The sequence below is a fragment of the Conger conger genome, chromosome 7, assembly GCF_963514075.1.
Source record: "Conger conger chromosome 7, fConCon1.1, whole genome shotgun sequence".
In the NCBI taxonomy this organism is placed as follows: Eukaryota; Metazoa; Chordata; class Actinopteri; order Anguilliformes; family Congridae; genus Conger; species Conger conger.
The window spans coordinates 7,533,524-7,559,053 of NC_083766.1; the positions used below are offsets into that span (position 1 = coordinate 7,533,524).

The 25,530-nt window shown below is 44.7% G+C and overlaps 1 protein-coding gene across 1 annotated transcript; it reads right to left on the reverse strand.

Moving 5' to 3' along the window:
* Positions 1-773: 773 nt before the first annotated feature.
* On the reverse strand, positions 774-24,375 carry c2cd2l (c2cd2 like). Its single transcript, XM_061250508.1, has 15 exons — positions 24,070-24,375; positions 22,843-23,253; positions 13,148-13,243; positions 10,033-10,152; positions 8,776-8,886; positions 8,346-8,468; positions 7,450-7,552; positions 7,211-7,349; positions 7,047-7,111; positions 6,830-6,951; positions 6,221-6,392; positions 5,996-6,094; positions 4,642-4,775; positions 3,855-4,101; positions 774-3,615 (listed from the first exon to the last, which is right to left on the reverse strand). The coding sequence occupies exons 2-15, from the start codon at positions 23,212-23,214 to the stop codon at positions 3,386-3,388; spliced, it is 2,133 nt and encodes a 710-aa protein (XP_061106492.1). The 5' UTR covers positions 23,215-23,253; positions 24,070-24,375; the 3' UTR covers positions 774-3,385.
* Between the last annotated feature and the right edge of the window lie 1,155 nt (positions 24,376-25,530).

The following is a 25,530-nucleotide window of genomic DNA, read 5'->3' on the forward strand; positions in this document are numbered from 1 at the left end:
TAAATTAACAAGAAAATCAGAGCATAAAATTAAGCTGCTTCCAAATATCTGAAAAGGGAAAAGGTTTGTGTTTTTACAGGTGCAGTTGTCCTTGTTGAAGCTTAAATCTCTTAAAGGTGATTTAATTTTCATGTACTTTTTATTTTATTTTTTTAACAAGACTCAAAACAAGACTGTCTAGGCTGCACTGTTAAAGGAAACAATTGTGCAGAGTAGCAAACAAGGGAATCAAGACCTAGCATTCACCCCCACCAACAAAAGAGAATAGGGATGGAATGTGTGGGCAAAGGAAAAGGGGAGACAGAAAAAGAGATTCAAACTTGTAACAAGAAGCATTACTGCATTGCTCTCCTTTGGTCACAGCAATGATGCAGGCAGGTAATCTATGACAGAATATCAAATCTGGTGTCCTGTAACCCACATTGCAGCGTACTCCAAACAGTTTTTATACAGTTCCGTGGATCAAAAGCATCCCTGACCCCTAACCCCCTGACCCCCTTCCCCCTCCCCCTCCCCCTCCCCCTCCCCTCCTCACAGGGCAAGCAACTTAAATGACAAGATTCACACATTTTTGTTCTCCTTTTTTGCTGTTTTTGTTTTTTTAAATAATTTGTTCCCGGTATATACAAGATCTCATCGGAATTTTTGAAACTATGCATACAATATACAATATACGTGTGTACGTGTGTGTGTGTGTGTATGTGTGTGTGCGTGCGTATGTGTGTGTGTGTGTGCGTGCGTGCATGTGAGTATGTGTGTGTGAGTGTGTATGTGTGTGTGTGTGTGTGCAAGTCTGTGTGCGCGATATGTGTGTGAGTGTACGTGTGCACGAGTCTGTGTGTGTGAGTGCGTGTGTGTGTGTGCGTGAGTATATGTGTGTGTGGTTGTGGGGGAAGGGAGGGAAGTGGTTGTGGGGGAAGGACAGAAGTGGAATCTACACATAAAGGAAGCACCACATTCAAGAATAATACAAATAAAAAACCCAATAATTTATATTGCATACATACCTGTATGTATACGTGCGTGTACATCGCCAACATACCCTGTCTTTAATATATTATATGTACACAATTAGATTTATGGTTCACATGATAGACAGTTGATGGTAAAGCAAGACTTTGGTAGCAGTTGTGGACATGCTACAGCTAAATATGATATTTTAATGAGCCTGTTATTAAAAAAATGTGTGTGAAAGCAAACATGTATGTTGTAGGGTTTTTTTGTGTGTTTGTGGAAGAAGCACTATATTGCTTCCTGGAGGATGTGTCTACTCCTTATGTGTCTTAATTTCACTCAAATATAAATAATAAAAATAACATTATTTTACACCAATTATCTACAACAGAAGATTTGATATGCACAATATTACAAAGTAGTATACTGAATATTTTATAAAGGACTTTCTGTCTGAGATTCGATTTGATGAGTTTATAATGTGCGGTGACTTTCAAAACTCCATTTGCACATATACATATATAAATTAAACACATATCCAGTATAATATATATAACAATAATAAATAAACCACCACCATTACTAAGGGAAAGAAGCCGAACTGGTAATCAGTCCCACCAGTTCGACAATGAGGCTTCATTATCTTCAGAGCTGCATATCTGTAAATATATCATAGTCAATTAGGCCAATGTACAACGCATGTACGGACCACACTGATAACAGGAATAAAATTTAGTGTACATGGGAACAGAGTAGGCTGTACATCAAGCAAATCATATCAACAAAACAACGGTTCCAGAACTGTAAACATACAGCTTAAGTTTAAAGTGCAGCCATTATAAAATAAATACCCTTTTCTCTTAGCGAGCCCAACATTTCCAGCATTGCCCTCTAGTGTTCAGCAGTTCATACAACACACACACCCCCAGTACATCTGGATTTACATAATTCACCCCATTAAAGTTACAACAGGTAAGTTTCTTGCGAAGAAAAAAAAAAAGAAAGAAATTATTCAAGCTCATTGGTTGAAAATTGGTTCTAATTGCCACAGCCAATGGCGTGGGTGGGGTCAGCGTGTTCACAGAGAAGGGGGATAAACAGTGTTTTGGTTTGAGGGTGTTTGTTGCTCCAATTCCTCTCTTGAGCATTAGGAGTCTGAAATTACCTACTGTACCTAGAAGTATATTCCACGAAAGCATCACATTCAGCCTCATAAATAAAAAAACTGCTGTAACCGTTTGGGTAGGTGGCCTTGCCCTTCTGCAGGTGGCCATGTTGCATCTGTGATGCTACTCTGAGCAGTGTGAGACCCAGAGACACAGTTGGGAAAAGGAGTGATCCTTGTCTAAAGCATGGCTCTCTGAAAAGAACAGACTAAGGAAAAAAATAACAAAAAACAAGCATCCTGCACTTTTAAAAGCAATGCTTTTAAAGCAGATCTTTCCTCCGCAATGCTGGGCCAGGCTTTCGTTAATGTAATGGAAGAAATCTCAGGCTTCCTGCAGAATAAAAAGTGTTCTGTTGCTCTGCTATAACCCTTCCCTCTCCTTACATACTTTAGTGCAATTAAACAAGTCTTCTCCCAGATCTCATACACCGTAGCACTTTCACTTTGAAAATGCCGACTTTGCTCTCTGATGCCCATCTGTAACAGACAACAGTGCAAATAATATTTAGTAAATACGTTGTATGTGTCAATTCAAATTTCACCAGCCAAAAGCCTTTAATTTGTGGTTTACTGCATGTAATGCTTCACGCAAGCAGATTTTCCTAGCAAATGGCTTTGTGATATGGAGGTAGGTTGCAATTAGCAAAACGATGTGCATAATCTTTTTTTCCGATTGCATTTCAGCATAGTTTTGGAAGGTACACGTAAACTTTCAGTCCATCTTTCAGATGGTATTTGTATACTTTTTTTGAATGTTGTACCGCCATAAGTTAAAAGCGGACTGGTTCGTATTAACGCACAAAAGCAGCAGAAAATTCTATTACAATATGATAGCGAAGTCTTCAATTGACAGCAATGCTAGCTTACTAGCATTTCGAAATTAACTGATGTGACATTATCCCAGCAGGTGGTACAGCGTTTTAGACCGTTGTGAGGGGGGGAAAAAAGTGCACAGGGCTTCGGTTATCTTTCACATTAAACCCACACGTACAGTAGTGGGAGGGGGACCATTGATTCTGCCAGAAGCTGGTGCAATGTGAATAGGACTTTTGGAAAGAGGTCTTCCTGCTGACAGTGCACATCCATGGTCATCAATTTCCATGGCCCCAATGCACTCGGCCTGAAGTTGGGTTTCGCACAGCTGGGCCATGTGGGTTCCCGCCTTTTTTTGCAGGCGGGACACCCGCACCTGCCACAAATTGCAGGCAGATCCCACACCTCTCCCTCCCGCACTCTCAACAGCCATCGAAATCCTTTCCCCATTCAGTTCTCAGCTGTGCTAGCTCCTCCGTTGGCGCTTGCTTTTCCCTTGGACGACTTGGAACGGAAGGAAAAGCGTTTTATGAGGCGACGAGAGAAGCTTCCGGACTTCTTGGGCACGGCGGAGCCGTTGCCCAGGTTGGAGACGTCCTCGTGCGATTGGCTGAGGCTAGGGTCCTTCTGCCGATGTCTCCGGCGAAAAAACAGCTTGGTTCCACTGCGGAGGAAGCCCACTGTGACAAGGACAAAGGCCGAGTTAGAGTGAAGAGAGAAGAAAAAGGGAGCAATAACAACAAAGGTCAAGGTGGAAGGTCAGAAATACAGAGCTAACAGTACTGCACAGACACATCCCTGCCAGAAACAAGGAACGCTACATTGCTGATTCAATTACTCAAGGCACTGTAGATCACGCTGGGTGAACACATCTGCTGAATACATAAATGGCGGTTAACCTTGCCACTCAAAGAGTCACCTTTGTGGTCTTTGAGACTACGGGTCTCCAGCGCCCCCGTGGAGCCCGTCTCCGACTCCACGTCGTCCACGGACGGCCTCTCGGAGATGTCGGACGGCGTGGTCTCGTCGGCGTCGTGCTGCACGGCCCCCTGGGAGCTGGCGCCGCTGTGGTTGAGGGCTCCGGGGGAGTGGTCCCCCTGCAGCGCGGCGTCCATGGCCGCGGCGTAGCCGATCGATATCGCCGCGTCGTCCTCCGCGATGGGGATCTGACCGAGGCGGCAACCCACAAGGTAAACATCAGTAAAACCAGAGAAGATAGGAGATAAACCATTGCGGTCATTCATTCATTCATTCATTATCCTAACCCGCTTATCCTGAACAGGGCCGCAGGGGGGCTGGAGCATATCCCAGCATAAATTTGGTGAAAGGCAGGAATACACCCTGGACAGGTCGCCAGTCCATCGCCGGGCACACACATCATTCACTCACACTCATACCTATGGGCAATTTAGAGTCTCCAGTCAGCCTAACCTGCATGTCTTTGGACTGTGGGAGGAAACCCACGGAAACACGGGGAGAACATGCAAACTTCACACAGAGGCCCCGGCCGACGGGGATTCGAACCCAGGACCTGTGAGGCGGCAGTGCTACCCACTGCACCATCCGTGCCACCCTACATTGGGGTCAGCTGTTGATAAAAACCTACTGCTCCACCAACCAATTTACTTCTCTGAATGACCTTTCCCAGTTTGACTCCTTTTAGACAATTGACACTTTTAGATTTGCTAATGACTGTGACCTCTGACCTTTGACACGCCGGATATTATGAGTGTGCTCCTCTTAGTGGGCGTCTTCTTCACTGCCTTGCTGGCAGACTCCGTCAGCTGTCTGATGGCAGTCTCGGCCACAGGGTCCAGCCCATTGGAAAGATGACTGTCCGCTGTGGGCAGAGATGCACACAAAAACCATTAAAAATCACAGGGAAGATTATGTTTTACAGCTGGTCAGTTATTCCTGATCCCCCCTGGGGAAATGTGAGGTTAGGGGACTTGCATTTATTGTGGCCACACTAGGGGCTTAAGCCACCAACCCTCCCGGTCCCAGTCAAGCACCATAGCCACTAGGCCGTATTGCTCAACCTGCCTGAATTCTTCTCATATAGTTCTCTCAAGTAAATGTTTGTCATGAACTGGTGTTTCATATTTTGAACAATTTGTGAAATTTCTTGGGAACACATTATATGCGCTAAAATATTTTATTGGTGTAAATAATTTGCAATCTTGCATGCGTTAATCAAGTTGAAAAAGTGAAAACATTCCTCTTGGTCCCCCTAGTGGCGACCAAATGTAAAAATGTACACATTATACACAGGAAATACAGATTATACCAGGGAATCTCCTCAAAGACTAGTGCTCAGAGATAGTAGATGCTCCCGTTCGGTACACAACCCCATCAAACAGATTGGAGTAAACATTTATTGAGAGCAAATGACTCTATCTGGTACTTTTTCAAAGTCTTGACCTAAAATATTGTTCTACCTATTTAATGGACGTAAATGTACATTCTAACCTGGTCTAGCCTGAAAAATGTAATCTGGTTAAACCCTATTTATATTAAACCTATGAACCTGCTTGAACAGAGCACAGTGGACCACACTTGGACTGGCTGGTTTATTATATTTTCTGAGGAATTTAAGGAAAACTGGCCATACGATTTAATGAGTCTCCCGAAACATTCTTGTATGTCGACTTGTCCTATAAATAATGGTGGTGTCTCGCAAACCAATTTACATAACTGCTAGTTGCAGCCTTTACAGTCTCAACCATTAGCATTTAAATGAGTGATCACTGTTCCTGTGACGATTGAGTGATTAGATTTCTATGGGTCAACCATTATGGATGGTCCTGAAAAGTACAACTTTTCTTGGCACTGTCCCTGCCTTGCTTTGTACCTGTGTACCATGACCATCAATTACTTTAAATTGGAAACACTGAATTGAATTGAATTGAATTTCTCACAAATTAAAATTCCTTCAGGAGGCAGAAGAGAATTGAGAGCTCGACAAACTCCCCCTTCTTCTATGGGCTCACTGTCAGCACTTAGAAAAAAACCCTGACAAGAGTCAATCTGCACCAAGAGCTACCAAGTTCCCCAACTTACAGCTGAGAGTCGGACTGACACTGCTCGGGTAGCTGTCTGTGAGGAGAGTCGATGTCTTCTCTGTGACCTCCACCTTGGACGGAGAGCAGGTGGGAGACTCTGCGAGGTGAAAATGGGGGTGGGGGGGGGCAGGGACGCATACAGAGTGAGGGAATGGAATCACAAATACACCAAACCGTGGTGGACCAACTAAAGAAACCCTACAAAGCACTGCTCAGTTCTGACCTAGTTTGCGGTCCAGTTTGGGTCGCGACTGAATGGTGGTCACTGTGGTGACGATGGTGCCGTCCGGCATGATTGTGCGGTCCATCTCCACTTTCTTAGTTGGGGTGAGTGAGGAGCGCAAGCCGGCAGGTCCTTGACCTCCGCGTGGGTCACCTGGCTCCAGGAACAGCAGCTGCAGAGGAGTGGGGAGAGGGGGAAGTCTTTCATTCTCCATCGGGCGTTCTGGGAGCTCATTCCCAGCATCAACGAGAAACCTGCCATAATCTGACCTTTCATCCAGTGCTAGAAGTGGAAAGAAAAGTTCTGGTACGCAATTAAGAAAAATTAGGAAACGCCAGATCTTCCTACTTTTGAGCCAAACTAACAAATTGAACAGATAGATTTAATGGCAGCTACCAACGTTTACAGAAATTATTGAGTAGATCATTCATCAAGATAGAAATTTTATTCACAATTTTAATTTTTTTGCTTAACTTGAAATAGCAAATTGTATTCGTAGGAATTTTATGTCAGATCTACATAGTAAAGAGCTAAATAAATCTGTTGCATTAGGAAGCAATTCACTGCAGAAAATATAGACCGTCCACTTGTGTTCCAATTCTCACTCACCTCAAAGGTTACAGTGCCAGTGGGTGATGAACCTTGACCTGGACTGACTGACAGCACGTGCCTCCCAGTAGGACTCCTTCGTGGAAGGTCCAAGGGAAGGGAGGCCCGGCCAGGCAGGAACTCTGCCAGCAAAAAAACCAAACCAGTAAAAAAAAGATAAGCTGTTGTCAGAGGGCTCGCCCTATCAGCAAACAGCTCTCATGCAAAAGTGCCTTACGTTCCCCTTTGCTGCTGCGTTCCACCAGTCTGATTTTAAGTTCCTTGGTATCCAGGCCCAGATCCCTAAAACCACAAAAAAACATTGGTTAAAACATGCCCGAATCCCTGCCTTACAGACAACCAATCACACATCAAGGGCAGTGATGCGGGGGGCCTTCTTACAGCGTGATGTCATCGCTCCATTCAAGCTCTGCCGCTGGGCTGGACGGTGGGGGTGGGGGCAGGAAGCCAGTCCTCCTCTCCTGAGTGGGCGGGGTCAGATCAAGGGCACAGCACAGCTCCGTCCATCCCAAGTGGGTGCCTGAGGGGGGTAACATGGTACCAGTCAGAAACTCAGCACCTGTATGCCCCCCCCCCCCCCCCCCCCCCAGGACAAAAAAACCCACAGAGTGAACACTCACGTCCTTTCACGTTTGCTGCTCGGAGCTGTCGTACCAGAAGCTTCCGCACAGGGGTCCCCTGGGAAGGGGGACTCACAGCCCGAATCAGCCTTTCTCCAGAGGTCTGAGGTAGGAGAGAGCCCCGGAATGTTATGTACCTCCACATTGGAGTAAAGCACCCTGCACACTGGATTCTGGACCTGGTTCCCTCCACTAGTTATCACACAGTTGATAGATGCTGTAAAGTTTGTCATTCTGCTGCAGACTTGCTTAGATTTCTTCCTAAATTTACATTTGGTCGCCACTAGGGGGACCAAGAGGAGTGTTTTCACTTTTTAAACTTGATTAACGCAAGCAAGATTGCAAGTTATTTACACCAATAAAATATTTTAGCGCGTATAATGTGTTCCCAAGAAATTTCACAAATTGTTCAAAATATGGAACACCAGTTCATTTCCTTGAGAGAACTATATGAGAAGAATTCAGGCAGGTTGAACAATACAGCCTATAGCCTAGTGCAGGGGTCAGCAACCCAGGTCCTTGAGAGCCACAGGGTGTGCTGGCTTTCGTTGTTACTTGGCATGAATTGATCAATGAAAGCCGTAGATTACACAGTTAACTCACCTCACCTGGTTTCTTGGGTCTGAATCGGTTGCTTATTTGAAGGTGGAGACGAAAGCCAGCACACCCTGCGGCTCTCCAGGACCAGGGTTGCCGACCCCTGGCCTAGTGGCTATGGTGCTTGACTGGGACCGGGAAGGTTGGTGGCTTAAGCCCCTAGTGTGGCCACAATAAATGCAAGGCCCCTAACCTCACATTTCCCCAGGGGGGATCAGGAATAACTGACCAACTGTAAGTCGCTTTTGATACTAGCATCAGCTAAATAACCGTTAGTAGACTGGGTTTGTGTGTCTCACCGCCGGACTGGACACGCAGGCCTTCAGGTTGATGATCATGGCAGGCTGCGTGCTGAACAAGGTGTCCTCCACCAGCTCTGCTATCGTGTTCACGTCCACTTGTTCATCGGCCCCATCGCTTGTCTTTGTGGGAAACGGCAGACAAAAACAATAAATAAATAGATGCATATGTCAGTTTCAAAAGCCAGATTACTGAATTACTGTAACCGTCCGTTTCAGAAGCAAACCATAAAGCCTGATTACTGAATTACTGCTAACCGTTTTGAATGACGGGTATCAAAGCCCCAAGCACACTGGCAGAGAGGCAAAAATCTATGCACAGTTGCAACAACTACAAAAATAACAATCACACACTGGCGCAGCCTAACATTCCGTCTTAGTGCCTGAGCTCTGTGCCATTTGTCTGGCGGGTCTGGTCTTGGTTTTGCACCTCTCTCTGTATTCTGCGTGGCGAAACGGTCAGATCCAGCAAGGGCTGCTGGGAAAACGTCCAGGACACCAGCAGACCTTCTTCCTCCACTTCCTCCAAACACACCACCAACTGGCAAGAGAGGGAGGGAGACGGTCCGTCAAAAAGACTGCTCATTAACATGCCTGTGCAATTTTATTTCAAGGCATTTCATTACATTACATTACATTAATGGCATTTGGCAGACGCTCTTATGCAGAGTGACGTACAGTTGATTAGACTAAGCAGGAGACAATCCTCCCCTGGAGCAATGCAGGGTTAAGGGCCTTGCTCAAGGGCGCAATGGCTGTGCGGATCTTATTGTGGCTACACTGGGGATCGAACCACCGACCTTGCGGGTCCCAGTCATGTACCTTGACCACAATGCTATGTTGGAAAACATGGGAGGCAAGTCCACTACAGCCAACCCCCCCTGAAGCATCTCACTTTGTTTGGTCAATCTACAACCCTATCTAATCTCCAATCCTGTGAAATTTACCTCTTTGCTGAGTACCTCTGTGTTATATCCTCTCTGTATATTATGGCAAGATACATTAATGAAAACATTCATATTTACGGTTAAATGAAAAAAAAAATATTGATCTGACTTATGCAGTATGTTTGTGATTACATTTACAGATCAATAAAAGACAAGTTATGCATTCAACTTCGTGCAAAATGCATAGAATGGCCTATCCATGAAATACATCCTGGTCTCCCCCCCCCAAAAAGAACAGAATCACCCGCCTATGCACATTACTAGGAAAGCAACAAAGCAACAAAGGGGCAGGCCTATGAATGCCTTTGTATGAAGACCAGGAAATAGGGCGGCCTGTAGCGTAGTGGTTATGGTACATGACTGGGACCCACAAGGCTGGCGGTTCGATGCCAATATGATCCGCACAGCTGTTTGGCCCTTGAGCAAGGCAATTTAACCCTGCAATTCTCCAGTCTTAGTCTAAATCAACTGTAAGTCGCTTTGGATAAAAGCATTAGTAATGTAATGTAATGTAAATCAGCCGGCCAAAATGGCCATAACCTGCATCATAGGACTACGACATGGACTTTGCAGGCCTTTGCAGGCCTTTGCAGGCCTACGCACCACAGGGAGAGAACATGAAAATCAGCAGCAGGAAAGGTCAGAGAAAAACACACGGGCCCGATGCCTGTTCACTGTGGCTGTTGGGAGTACCACACAGATGCAAACTCGCCAATGCAAATGCCCTCAGTTCATCTTACCTGGACCTGCACTGGCGCAATGGTGACTTGGTAGGTATCCATGGAAACTGCTGCAGGTGACTGCTGAGTGACACTGACGGGGAACGTTACCGTGTCAACCGCACAGCTGCACTGCAGAACCTGTGAGGGGGGGGGGCACAAAAAACACACACACTATTACACCAAGAAAACATCTATCCATCCATTATCTTAACCCGCTTGTCCTGAACAGGATTGCAGGGCAGGGTCGCTGGAGCGTATCCCAGCATACATTGGGCAAAAGGCAGGAATACACCTTGGACAGGTCGCCAGGCACAAACACCATTTAGACTCTCCAATCAGCCTAACCTGCATGTCTTTGGACTGTGGGAGGAAACCGGAGTACCCGGAGGAAACCCGCGCGAACACAGGGAGAACTCCGCACAGGGAATCCCGGCCGACCGGGATTCAAACCCAGGACCTCTTTGCTGTGAGGCAGCAGTGCTACCCACTGCACCATCAGTGCCACCCTACTATAAAAACACTATAATAAAATGTATTATTACTTACTAAAAAGGTAGGTATAGTGACCAATTATAATTGTGATAATGAAGGTGGTTATAATTTTTAGAAGGAGCAGTCATAGCATAATAAAATAAAATTCTTGGAAAAAAAGCTTTAACAAGCCTCTTATTTAAATTGAAATGCATTGCCAATGACCGACTCTATATGCTGGCTTTCACTTTAGATGAGCTCTCCTTTACTCACAATTAATTGTGCTGTTCAATCAATAATGATCTGTGCTGGGAAACATTGTATGCCTTATTGGAATCAGAGATACAGTAGTGTGAAAAACACCCCATGTCAAAAAGTCTTTTGCAATTACTATCTAAGTGAACAGAAGCGAACCTGACCTCTAAATGGTACAACGTTAAACATGACACATTTCTTCAAATTTGAAAGCAAAATGAGTTTTTATAAAAACCTTTACAGTTTAAAAATAATAAAAAAGGCCCTGTGCAAAAGTTTGGGAAGCCTGTCAGTTAGTACTTTGAGTCTTTCAATTCTCGCTTTTGGAATTCTTCCCAATTTGTCCTGGCAGAACTACTTTGACTCGGAAATATTCTTCGGCCTCCCAGCATGTCTCCACAGATTTTCAATAATATTTTACTCTGTGGACTGTGGTGGCCATTCTAAAACCTTCATCCATCCTTCTTGGAGGAACTTCATGGTGATTTTGAGGTATGCTTTGTCTTGCTGGAATACCTGAACTTTCTTCAACGTCAATGTCTGGACTGATCTTTGAACATTAGCCTCTAGAACAGAGGTCACCAACCCTGGTCCTGGAGAGCTACTGGGTCTGCTGGTTTTCGCTGTTACTCTGCACTTAATTGATCAATTAGAGCAGATGATTACACAGCTAACTCACCTCACCTGGTTATCTGGGACTCAGCTGGGTGCTGATTTTAAGGTGAAAACAAAAACCAGCAGACCCAGTAGCTCTCCAGGACCAGGGTTGATGACCTCTGCACTAGAATGTGAAATCCATTCTTCCTTCCACAATATTTCCTGTGCCCCCAGCTGCCACACAACCCCACTGCTCTTTTGCAGTGATGTGTGGGTTCTTCTGAGCATTTCTTACCAGGTCCCAGACCATTCTATCTGAAATTTTTCTTGGTCTTCCATTTATCTTCCATTTTCTAATAATGTTTCTGACAGTGAAAATTGGTAGAGTTGAGAGAGTTTTTGTAGCCTTCTCCTTCTTGGTGAAAATGAACCATCTTCATTCTGAAATCCTTGGAGAACTGTAGTTTTTAATACCAGATAGAACAGCTACTGCAGTTGGATACTATAGGAGGCATGGAGTTACAGCCCTGGAATTATACTCAACCTAACAATTAAATCACCTGGGTCTGGGCCTTAGCAATCATCTTTAAAAAGTAACTGATAATAATCCAAATGGGTTCCAAAACTTTTGCACAGGGCCCTTTCACTTTAAAAAAAATAATCCATAAACAGTAAAAAAATGAAAATAAAAAGCAGTAAAAGATTTTTGCAGAAAGGTCTCGTGTTTAACTACCATTTAGAGTTCAGGTTTGCTATGAATACAGATTCACTGTAAACCAAGGGTGCTCCCCACTGTACATTAGGTTGATCCCCCTAATCCACCCCATATATCTACAGTTTTGCACATGATAACTGGAGAAGGTCCCTTGAAATGTACTCAAATGCATATGACTCATTTATAATGTGACTCATTGTCTATTCTCTGCACGGAAATGGACCAGCTATTTAAACAGAACATTAAGGAGGGTGAGCGGATGATGCAATCTGAAAGGAAGTCAACCACTTTCTCAACTTAGCAACTATAAAATATATGACCATCAAAACGAACCTCAGCCTACACTGGCTTTCTACTCAGCCTACATCTACTCCAGACTACACTGGTACAGAACACTCAGAAATGGTCATACACGTATGTGACATCAAAGTAAGTGATCCTATGCAACTACTACTGTGTGTCTCTTTCTTCTTACTGATGTTCCAAACAGTTTATTTCAGTAAGCATATAATTTCTTGCCCTATTTCGCTGACAGTTTTTTATTTTTCCTCAGTGTCATAATGGCTTCCTTGACTTTAATTGGTACAACTCCGGTCCTCATGTTGACAAATGCCAACAACAGACTCCAAAAGCAATCAAAATCCTAGAATCAAGACCAGATACTGAAAGCTCTCCTACACCTGCAGGAAGAGACTGAACACGTGACTACCCAAAAACACCTGCACTTATTTGCACTTTAACCACATGTGAATCGTTTGATTACAAATCTAAAGTGGAGTACAGAGCCAAATCAAGGACAAAATATGTTGTTGCCCCAATACTTATGGACCTCACACTATATCAATTTGAGCCCTCCATTAATGCAACAATGAATAGGTTTTCAACTTGAAGAAGATTTCAACTTGATTCATTTGGAGCCAACAGTTGTTAATTGGAGCCTGGAACAATATCAGTTTGCAATGAACAGCTTGCAATGAACAACAAACAAAGTTCAGCAGGAAGGCCTGGCATAAGCACTAGGTCCCCAAGACCAATTTTCAGGGAACAGAAAGCACCTGATAGACTTAGGCACCATTGTGCAGTGCCTACACTCACCATGTTATGTGCTGATTGGTCTGTGCAGGTCACATGACTGATCGAGGCAGTTGATGGGAGCTGGAGGCTATCATCAAAGGTAATCTGGATTGAGCTCTGTAAAAAAAATGTTATGTTACAACATATACAATGTTTTACAAACACATGAAACATACTCTCCAGGCACACGGGGGGACAGATTAGAGCAGGGGTGGGCAATTCCAGTCCTGGGGGGCCGGTGTGTATGCAGGTTTTTGTTTCCACCGATTACTCTGGCTAAATTAGCTAATTGGCCACATAGACCAATGCTAGTTCACTCAGATTAGATCACAGTAAAACCGTATCATACAGGGACACAAGAACAGTCTTCGACTATCATTAATGCATTCATCAAAAAATGTAGCGAAAATGTCAGATTGAATAAATGGTAGAGCCAATTAAGTAATTAAGGCCAGAAGTTGCCATGAAAACCAGAAACAGAAAGCCCGCCTCTGGATTAGAGTTTTACACTCATTTCACAAACATCTTCAACAAATGTGCCTAAATCACTACAAAGAGAATTTGCATAGTCAAGCAGATTAAAAGGAGCGCAAGCTTTTATGGCTTCAGAAGAGCTTACATCATCTATTTGCCTACAATGAATCAGCAGTGCCCACAGAAAACATCACAGACGAGCATGTAGCCAATTAACAGGATAATAAACATAGTTTTACAGTCTTTTCCCATAAAAGTTTACTGGAGCAATCGTGATAATGGCAGGATGCAAGCAAATGAAAATCAATTATGTCACAATTATGCTCCACACCATTCCTTTCAGGCACCTTCTAAAAGGATGATGTCAGCTCTCTACCCACGATCAGAGCCTTGTCTTCAATCTCCCTCATCATCAGTGGAGACCGCTGCAGTGAACGTGATGGATATGATTGGGCATTCCAATTTGGGAACAAAACTGGGATGGAAAATGTATCTATTTTTGAAAAAAAAGAATTTCCTCCGGCTGTCAGGTGACAGCTCTTCTCCCCACCTCGCTGTAATTGGATCAGTACCTAAGAATTTCTAAGCGGGGTTAGCTGACGAGCCGTCTCTCTGCAAATTCACTATACCTGGTGATCAGTGAATTTTAGCCAGTCTGGTTGAACGGATCATTCTCCCAGTCTAACCGCACACGGGTCAGCGGATTAGCAGGTTTGGTTCACGGGGCAGTTTTGGGCGGATGGAGCTCTGAGTGGTGGGGCACTGCGATCTCGGTCACACCACGTGCTCCACCTCCTCTCGCGGCTTCAACGCGGTCGCTGCATCCGAGCACGCGCCCACTCACTTAACCGACACGCAAACATCAATACCTCCCGCGCTCTCATCCAAGGTGCTTTCATGATGAGTTGTCATAACAGCCTTTTCTTCAAACACTTGTTAGTTGCTTCCCCCAACAGGAAGGCTGACCGAAACTAAAACAGTCTGTCCAAACCAAACTAACACGGCCGGTTAAAAGAGTTGCCCTTGAATTTATCATAACCAGTTTCCTTTTTAAAAAAAAATATAACAGAATAGAAAAGATTACAGACTTAAAACTTTCCTTCAACAAATGAGGCTTTGCTTTGCCTGAAAGTGGCACAAAACGCTTACAGAACAAAAGGTCCTTCACTTCTCAAAATAATGGTTGGCATGGGAACCAATTTAATTTGAGTCAAATGCCTGCACATCAACATTGATCAAACAGACCCTGAACGAGGCCTTCCTTACACTAGCACGAGAGACACAACACTGCTCTGGTATTTAGTGTGAGACAAGTAAAAATTTCAATAACAAATATAACTTTTAACTCAATCTGACTCAAAGAGCACCTGTTCACATATAATTCTGGTTTGGTTTTTCAGAGATGTAGTTCACTGTGAACCGCATCTTTCCAGACAACATGCAAAATACAGGATTGTTGATTTGCATGGATAATTTGTGTGCAGCACACAGACTGCAGGAGGCTTATGAGGGTCCATTACTTGGCTTTTTTAACAAAATGCCTGAGCAGGGACCAGACAGCATCTTCAAAGCCCATTCTCTCATTTTATTTCAATATTCATATGTGCCTGACAAATCAGTTCAACACACATCACTGATAACGTCAGGCAACATCTGCAGGGACATTTGCATATGTAAAAATACCCTGTAATTACATCCTGCTATGCGTCCACATAATGATAACTGAGACACACACAGGCATACACACTTGCTTGCATGCACGCACACGCATTAGCTAAATAAACGCATTCACAAACAAACACACACAGCAAGTTGTTCCACCTGTTTGACTATGTAAAAGCAATTATTGAACAGACTATATGCAAAAACTGCGAGGCTAGAATTTCCTGCTAAGAAAACCAGCCAGTGAATGAATGACTGAAAAAAAGGCATCATTTCCATAGCCTTGCTTCAGAACCACATGTCTGGCCTGACACCTCCTTTGGTGATGATGATAGTATATGCACAAAGTCAGAGCCATCAAAAGCAGCTGCTGATTCATACGCTCAATCAACAAGGCTTTTCCTGTTACATAAGAGGAGCCTTTTGGTACTTACTGTACCATAGGCTCTAACATGAGATGTTTCTCTGAGATTTTTCATATTTATGGATAAAAGGCAAATCATTTAGGAAAGGCGACAACCAAAGTGTCAAAATATATCTTAACATATTAGGAGGGTTAAATTGGAAAACACCTGTGCGTGAGAACCATGTGCATATCCTGAGTGGTGACCGAGAGTAACTCGATCATGCAAAGTCCTGTGTTTACATTCCTTGAAATCCTGTCCATTAGCATTGTGCACCATACAGTGGGTGTTTCAGCAAAGGACAGGTGTTTGCATGTGAAGATAAGTGCGTGTGTGCGTGCCTACGTTATAATCATGGGAGCGTGTGTGTGGCCATGCAAGCGTCTTAAGGGCTTCGGTCAGATATCTCCGTGTGTGTGTGCATGTATGTGCGTAGTATGTATGCATGTGTGTATGTGTGTCTGCCTGTATATACTTGTGTGTGTGTATGTGCCGTGATGTATATGTATATGTATGTGTGTATATGTGTGCGTGTGTGTGTATATGTATACATATACATATACATACATGTGTGCATGTGAGTGTATGTGCGTGTATGGGAGTGCGTGTCTGTGTGTTTGTGTGTCTGTGCCTGTATGTATATGTACATGTATGTGTATGTGTATGTGTGTGTGTGTGTGTGTGTGTGTGTGTGTGTGTGTGTGTGTATGTGCCTGTATGTATATCTACATGTATGTGAGTGTGTGTGTGTATGTGCCTGTATGTATATGTATGTGTGTGTGTGTGTGTGTGTGCGTGCGTGCGCATGTGTGTATATATGTATGTGTGCATGTGAGTGTATGTGCCTGTATGTATATGCATATGTATGTGTGTGTGTGTGTGTGTGTGTGTGTTCCCGTGTTCACGTGTCACATGCACCCTTCCGTGTGCGTCCTTCCCCTGACATCCCCACACGTACCACAGCTGTGCCGCGCAGCCTTCTGCCAAAGCCTGGATTACGGGCACAGAAAATCTCCTTAGCGACCTGTCAGTCAGCGGCTGCCCACAGCTGCAGCGTGCCCTACCCGCGCGCGACGTCCCAGCAGCCTCCACCATATTGATGACATTGGAAGATAATGAGAGCAATTAAAGGCTCAGCGGGGACTTCTCAGCCCACGCCAATACAAGGGGAGTGGGGATGATGGAGGGGTGCCTGTTCCAGAAGCTCTTGACATTTTCTGGTCGAATCGAAGCGCACGATACCTCTGAAAACAGGGCCGAAATCACACAGAATTTTCTCCCTCTTTCCCAAGGCAAAATGATTGACCCCTATTCTTAACACAAGCTCGAAAATGACATACCCCAAAATAACATGCCACTATCTTGAACCCTTTTGGCTACACACGTAATCCTGTTGTCTTCTGAAAGGTGACCCGTTTGGGTTTCATTCAGAGTCAAAGTCATTCAAAGTCATTACTAAGTATTACAAAATTTCCAGAATATCAAACTTACAGAAGCTCAACCACAGTGGAAGTGGAAGATTTTCTGTTTTGGAGTGGATACAGATTATTGTGGCGGTGCCTGACGCACTTACACACACAATGGAGCCACAGCCAAAACTCTGGACAAATCCGCTATGAAATTTGATGACAATTTCACCAAAAATGAGCATTTGCATTTTTTTTCCTCAGGAATGTCTAGGCAGTTTTACAAAAAGGACATTTGGAGATTCCAAAAGGACAAATGGAAACTAAATGATATTATGGGTCTTATGACATGTAAGATACTATATTTTGCTTACTACAGCATACAACACTTTTCATTCTGAAAATAAGTGTTTGCACAATGAGGGAAATACCCTCTATTGTGGAAGAAAAGGTGGTTTCACGGTCTTCTTCAAAATATTTACTCGAGAAGACTTGCGAGGCTAGAGAGATGTGAGATTCCTTGGAAGTCCCCCAAAGGAAGTGATCTATTTAGACGTAGGCATCGCAAATGTAAAACGTCAACCTTTTCGGCCATAAAATCTGAAGAACCATTTGTAGCAGTCTCAGTATGCATATTGAAAATGCTACGGTTTGGTTATGCAGGCAAAAAGAAATGCTGTGCCTAACAAACCTTACACTGTTGTAAATGTAATGTCATTAGCTAAAATGTGTCACAGTCGTTACTTCAATCCCATACTACTTCTAGGTTCAGCTGAAGTTATACTAGCTATATCTTTTTGTTCACGGATGGGGATCACGCCTTTACCATGCAACATGATTACTGATACTGGTCAGAGAAGTTTGTACATGGGCTCTTCTTGTTTCAGAGAGCCTAAACAAAATGTACGTAATAGCATTCGTATGTCCAAGTACTTTTGTAGAAGAATGCAGCGCCGAGACAGACAACAAAGATAATTCCTCCAGAGAAATTTGAAGTATACAATGGACATTCTACGGATGTTCCTCCGAGTTAGCATGTTAGCCATGGGGGCAGTAAGAGCAGTCATCTGGCAGTCGGAGGGTTGCCGGTTCGATCCCCCGCCCGGGCGGTGTCGAAGTGTCCCTGAGCAAGACACCTAACCCCCAAAATGCTCCTGACGAGCTGGTCGGGGCCTCGCACATTTCTACAATGCAGAGAAGGCGAGGTCCCCCCACGCTTGTTTTGCCACCCACATGTCACAAAATAAGGAACTGTTGTGGCTAAAGCATTGGCATCTGAAAAATAGGCTATACATATAGAACCTTGAATTTTAATGCTTTCAAATGGTATATCCTGTTACCATAGTGATTGAAAATTGCACTGTTAAAAAACGTAATGAATGCAAAAAAAACAACAAAAAAAAACACCCTGGGCGTCTCTGTCAGAGCCGAGCAGCAATTCTAAGGGGGGTGTCAGTCTCTCCTTCTGCACATCGACCCCGACGCACCCCTACCAGGCATTCTGACGCTGGCACTCACAGGCCCAGGGAGGGGGCACCTTGCGTCTCTGCTGGATGGGGCCAAGTTTCTATTTCCATACCAAGCATGGATGTCTGCTGGCAGGGATAACACTCCGACACGTGTTAATGCGTGTTCTCAGAGGCCCGGTCTCCGCTCTGCTGTCAGTGCGCATCTGTTCACGCCGCGCGTCTGTCCCGAGGGGAAACAGCGGCAGGTGGCCAGGAGTGAGGGGAGAGCCGGGCACAAAGATCACAGCCAGCGGTGCACAACGCTGCTCTGGACCGCCGCCTCGCAGGGCGTTCTCTGATACCGTGTTTTAGCACGCTGGGCTGCAGTCTACACGTTTTACAGCTCATATACTGTACACTCTCTGACACTATAATAGTGAGGACTATGACAGCAGTGTGGTCTCTTGATACTCTGACAGTGTTTGGAAGCAGTGTGGTCTCTTGATACTCTGACAGTGTTTGGAAGCAGTGTGGTCTCTTGATACTCTGACAGTGTTTGGAAGCAGTGTGGTCTCTTGATACTCTGACAGTGTTTGGAAGCAGTGTGGTCTCTTGATACTCTGATAGTGTGTTGGGCAGTAGTGTGGTCTCTTGATACTCTGATAGTGTGTTGGGCAGTAGTGTGGTCTCTGATACTCTGATAGTGTGTTGGACAGGAGCGTGGTCTCTGATAGTGTGATAGTGTGTTGGGTAGGGGCGTGGTCTCTGATAGTGTGATAGTGTGTTGGGTAGGAGCGTGGTCTCTGATACTCTGATAGTGTGTTGGGTAGGAGCGTGGTCTCTGATAGTGTGATAGTGTGTTGGGCAGTAGTGTGGTCTCGGATACTCTGATAGTGTGTTGGGCAGTAGTGTGGTCTCTGATACTCTGATAGTGTTTGGAAGCAGTGTGGTAGCTGATACTCTGATAGCGTGTTGAGCAGTAGTGTGGTCTCTGATACTCTGATAGCGTGTCGGGCAGTGTGCACCGTGCTGCCTGATAATAGTTTCACTAAGATTCTAATCCATTTGTGGACATGCAGTCAGACAACATTCCTTGACTGGTTCATCTTTACTGACCATTAACTCATAGCTCATGATATTATTTTGACACAGTCACTGCCATGTAGGAGGCAGGGAAGACAAAAGCACAGCGCAAGATGGGCATGGTGAGACAAGGTGTAAAAGGAACCCAGCAGCAGGCCAGCGCTGCCGTCAGGCCCTAGCCGTAGTGTCCGCTTACACATGACCGCAGCAACGAAGGGAGCACGCGGCTGACATCTGCAGAAAGCGCACAGAGACAGGTTGCCATTGGGTGACATAGCAAAGCGCATTCCAGAGCCAACGGGCCGGCCCGGTTTGGCGGGCGGGTCACATATGACAGAGATGCCGTGCGTCAGCAGAGGAGCCCGGCTCTCGTCGGTGACACAGCAAAGTGCTGACCCACAGTGAAATCGCTGGCGGCGTATTTGTACGAGACGTGCATTCCACAGGGTGTGGGAGCACCTGCGAGGCATGCTCGTGTGTGATCTGTCACAGATCCGTCACAGTTGCCCAAGCACGGGGCGTGTAAGAAATGCGATAAGTAAACAGCATTTGTCTGCGCGAAACAGGTGACCTGAGCAGGATTACTTCACTTCAGTGTTTATCCTGGAAACTGTTGCCGAGTACAGTGGAGGTAGAGGGTTGAAGGTGTTGACTGTGTGTATGTGTGTACGCCGGTTACTGGGTACCTGCCTGTGGTTATGTGTGCATGGGTGTATGTGTGTGCGAGTGTCTGTGTAAACAGGAATATTAGCCGACCCTTCTGGCTTGTGAAACTGGCAGCGATCCACGCCTCAAATTAAACATCGCAGTGGAAAACTGCTTAGTCAAGCGTGGATGTTTTTGGCTGGTCGTACAGGACACGCAATCCGACAACGCATTACACGCGACAGCACAGCAGCACTCTCCACGACTTCAGGATCTGAACTAGATCTTCCTGGGTTGCTGAAATGGCACAACAATTGGCTGGAGAGAGAGATTGGGAGACGTAAATGGCGTATCCCTGCCACTATATGTAGGTCACACAGACAGAATAAAAATCTTTTGGTCGTGACAATGTGAGCCCTACCACGCGTGCCCAAGGTGATGTGTAGCAATATCGTCAGTGTACAATTTCATGAATTCACCCGACTCCATTCCCTGTAGCATCACCAGATCTCCTTACAGCAGTAACCCTGACTACTGAGGAAAACTCAGAGAGACGGCTGACTCTTTTGTGTGCAAAAGCACGCATAGATAGACACACACACACACACACACACACACACACACACACACACACACGCATACACAGTAGCACAGCTGTATCGCTGATGCCTTCGCCTTGAGCTGATATGCTGATCGCACATGCTGAATGAGTAATCGAGGTAACCCTGAAACTCAGCACACACACAGCAACCCATATTATCCACCGCCGAGAGAGAGCAACGTGTGGCCACTGAACCATTCCCCCCCATCTCATCAAAGCACATGAGCTGGGGCCTTCGAGTGCCCATGCACAAATCCTGCTGTATAAAACAGATCAATAAAAGAATGAAACTCCCAAGTGCTGCAAGTTGCCTTAGATTAGTGCTGAGCCCTGGCTAAGCTAATGCTAAGGGAATATGGCACAGCAGGAGTGCACCACTGCTGTAGTATCACTCCATTTAGACATATTTTTAACCTTGGTTTTTATCGTCCTCCCAGTCTGGAACGTGGAACTGCCCTTGCAGGCGCGCCCGAGTGTGTCGTCATCCTCGGTCAAATTGGGAAAGAGTGCAGCAGCAGCAGCAGCAGCAACAGCGGGCCCTCTCCTAAACAGGCCGTGCCTCTTTTCACTCCGACCCTCCGGCTGAGCTGCACAGTCACTGCATCAGAGGAGTGCACTTCACATGCAGCTGGCCCAGGACGCCAGCGGGCAGCGAAACCGAAACTCGTATACAATCAGGACAATCCCACTGATTGAACTGCTACGGTACCTGGCATGGCTTGACGACCGTTAGGGCCAATTATATGCCACCCCAGGGGCTGCCGGGTATAGTTAGCATTAGCAAGGTCAGTGTGTCATACCAGCCTGTGGGGTGCAGCTCATCCGAAACACTGGAACCCAGTCTTAGACGTAAAAATGAACCAGCCTAGCAGCAAGGTTAGAAGACGGGCATTCACTGGACAAGCGGGCTGAGAATGCCCTGGCAGATTGCACTTTTACGCTAAAAACGTAACGCCCCGGGGGAATGCAAGCCCTTGATGACCACTGCCAGTGACCATTTCACAGCATCATTCAATGATGGAAAATATCACCACAGACAGACTAACAGGCTTGCAAGCACACACAGGCGCAGACACACAGACACACACACACACACACACATAATTATTTCACTCTACAAATGAGGCACCTGGGACACGGGCCATGTCTTTCCATCCTCTTGAATGTTGCAAGCTTTTACTGCCTATATGAATTATGGGGCAATAAGTTAGCTGATTAGCTAGTATGGAGGCATGGATTAAGGCTAGGCACCACTACTGTAGTTTCAAATACAAGTTGTAAGAATCGCGGGCTAGCTTAGTATGTTTGCTAGTATCAGCTATAAGCCAAATAAACCAAAAATGACACAGTTAAGTGTAATGAATTTACAACATTGTACATCGACTACAAATATTCACATTCAGACTAATCAATACCAGGAGATATATAATTTGCACAATATACAATAGTATTACACTAGTAAAGTCAGTGATAGTCCTGGGACCTGTTAAATTTCTCTGATTGGCAGATGGCTTCATAGATACACAAGGACCTGCCTCAGCCTCTCTGATCATAGTACTCCAACACCCACACCTCCACTGTACAAGTGCCTTCCCCTTATTACTCGTGCCCACACACAATGTGATATGGCAAGACCAACTGACAAGCTGTAATGCTGCGTACAACTGAAATGTTTTACACTGATTGATTAATTATAATGCCTTCTGTTGCCTTCTTGGGGATAACACACGTTTGCAGCAGTCCTGAGAATAAAACTGATGTAATTACGTCTAAATAACCCGGGATAGTGGATATGTGCACCTGCTAAGAGTTATGTAATGCAATGAATGAGAAACGTATGGCAAATTTTCCATCTGAAAATAACTAGACAGAGAGAAATTAGAGCAAGAGCATTAAACTCCTTCCTTCACTCAATAGCCTATATGGAAAAATGAAATATGACTACTTTATCAAGGTAACAAGTTCACCTGGCAAGGTAATCAGGATAACTCACCCCATCTCTAAAAGCTTGCTCGTTGAGTGCCCGGACCCATGCCCGCAGCCAGTTCTCCCTGAAAGACCGGAAAGCGAAGAGCGACGAAAGCAATCCTTTCACCCCAGCCTCCGTGTCGCCTCCGCCGCCGTTGCGCCCGAACCTCAACTGCAACAGCGTGCCCCAAACGCCTGCTGCGCGGGTCTGGTGTGACAAGTTCTCCGGCAGTGACCAGGTAGTTTCATCAAGCTCCGGGTGGGTCAAACTCCGGCTCCGGGAACGCAATATGGCCCGCGAGTACTGTACCAGCCAGATCAGCACAATGAGCAAGGAAGCAAGGAACAGGACCACCTGAACCAGCCAATTAATGTCTTGTAGGGTCATCGCAGACATCAGATTTTATCCGACGAGTTTCCGAAGCTGCAGGTTGTTCTGTGACACGTTAAGAAGGAAAGTTTTTTATTATGGTGGCAGATCCAACACGCATTTAATGCACAGTACCTTTTGAAACCAAAACCAAAATATTCCACTTCATATGGCTATATAACGCGTGACTACCATGCCAGATGCAACGCATTACGTTTTACAATCTAGCTAATGGAATTGGCAGAGAATGGGCTTGCGTTTGCCCATTTGAGGGGAACTGAATTAAAGTTGTCGCACCCTGGCTTATACGCATTACAAACGACCGTTTATCGTCCCGTTGCACAGCCTACAGATGACAGGGGAAGCACAAGTGCACTCTAGCTCATCATAGCTCACAACCGAAATAGAAACAAAAACAAAACAAGAGCCCGTTATTTCCCTTTCTGTTAATTGTACCACAGACTACATTTTGATGGTATAACGTTAGGCTTCTACGGACTTTCGCAAAGTGCCGAGAGCTAACGTTAACTACAACAAGAATCGGCGCATGTTTCGGTTAGCTACTTCGTTTAGTTACATGTGCACCCGTTTAACGCGTTGTCCTACACTATACTGGGTCACTGTGTGCCCTGTGGTGATATTTTAGCTATTTGCGTTTTTAGAATATATTATCAGTAAGGAGAATTCGTTAATTCGATACTTTGCGAGAAAATAAATGATTCATAATCATAAAATAAATTAAACAATTCTAATAATTTAGCGATCTAACGTTATACGGCTATCCACACTATCAATAACACCTCCAACGGCAAATTTAGTTGCAAAAATAAATGTTTACCATTAGATTCACAGCTAATATACAATTTGAAAATGAAATATTACCAGTTCTTCTTGAAAGATCCGTTCCGCTACCACAAGTTGGGAGTAAAGCTAGCTTTGACATGAAGACATTCGTAGCGTTCGCTGGTGTGCTAGCAATAATATAGCTAGCTATCGACAGCTAGCTGGATACATTGTATCAGAAATCCGAAATGCGTTTTTTATTTTCTCGTTGAAGCCACCGCATGCTTCCGTGGGGCTCTTAAGCGAGATGTAACGACCCAGTGTTTTCTCAAAAAAATTTCCCTTTTTACTCCATGCAAAAATAAGAATGGCTTGTCTATTATCGGCTGTTCGTTTCGTCCCTGTCTACACTAGTCCCGGAATAGGTATCACAGTCCCCCTTGCTGCTGCTATACCAACAGCGCCACAGTCGGTAAAAACAGGGAACAGCTGAACTGTCAAATTGAAGAACGGCGTGCGGGTTACACAGTTAAAGAGGCAAGCTTTTTCAAACCTTAAGTCGGCTAGCATCTTTCTCATATTAAAAATCAATATACTGCATGCTTTGATCAATAACAGGCTTTTAAAATCCTTTTATTAAAATAAGTAGTGATTTCAAGCTTGCATGGTTCCTTTTTCCGGAATCAAGGACGTTGACACTTGGTTGACAGTAATCTACTGTCAGTAAATGTGCCGAAGATATTAACAGTTGGTGATATGGAAAATAGATAAATACATTTCCTTTTAATGTTCAACTCTTTTTGTCAACTAACATCAACAAAAATCTTAGCCTACATTACTATTCCGTGTAATTAAGGACAGTTCTTTCAAGTGATTGTGAATTAAAAAGATTAGCATAGGCATGTAAAAATACAGATGACATTTTCGTCCTGAGATCCTTACCAGTGCTGACAGGGTGGTGCAGGTTTTAATCATAGCATCACCTTGGGAGGGAGTGTTGAAGTCAGCTGGGTCCCATATCATTGTGCAATAGCAAGCCTTCTGTCATTTGACTGTGCGGATTGCACCATCCTCCGGCAAAGAAGCTGCAGTTGGCACCAACTATCATCTAGTCTGTGTATTTGTAAGTTTGCTTTCTGTTTTTTTTTGTTGTTCTTATTAATACTATGATTAAATTTATTTAGGCACACATTATTGGACAGTTTTTTTGTGTGCAATGAACAACATGAATATATTTACAGGTTTCTGCTCACTTTACAATGGCTGCTATTGGGTATTCAGTATTGGAACTACACGACACTAGCTCTTTATTTTCTATTATATTTATTAGACTTATTGGTCCTCTGCTGCTGTAGTCTATCCACTTAGAGGTTTGACAGGTTGTGTGTTCAGAGATGTTCTTCTGCATATCACTGTTGTAATGAGTTACTGCCACCTTCCTGTCAGCTTTGACCAGTCTGGCCCTTCTCTTCTGACCTCACTCATTAACAATGCATTTTTTCCCGCAAAACTGTGGCTCACTGGATGTATTTTTGTTTTTCTCACCAACTCTAGAGACGG

Coding starts and splice junctions, on each gene's coding strand:
- c2cd2l (XM_061250508.1), bottom strand. CDS start 23,214: ATGTCTGCGATGACCCTACAAGACATTAATTGGCTGGTTCAGGTGGTC. Junction 10,153..13,147: donor ACCAATCAGCACATAACATG/GTGAGTGTAGGC, acceptor CCCCCCTCACAG/GTTCTGCAGTGCAGCTGTGC. Junction 7,112..7,210: donor TGGAGCGATGACATCACGCT/GTAAGAAGGCCC, acceptor TTGTGGTTTTAG/GGATCTGGGCCTGGATACCA.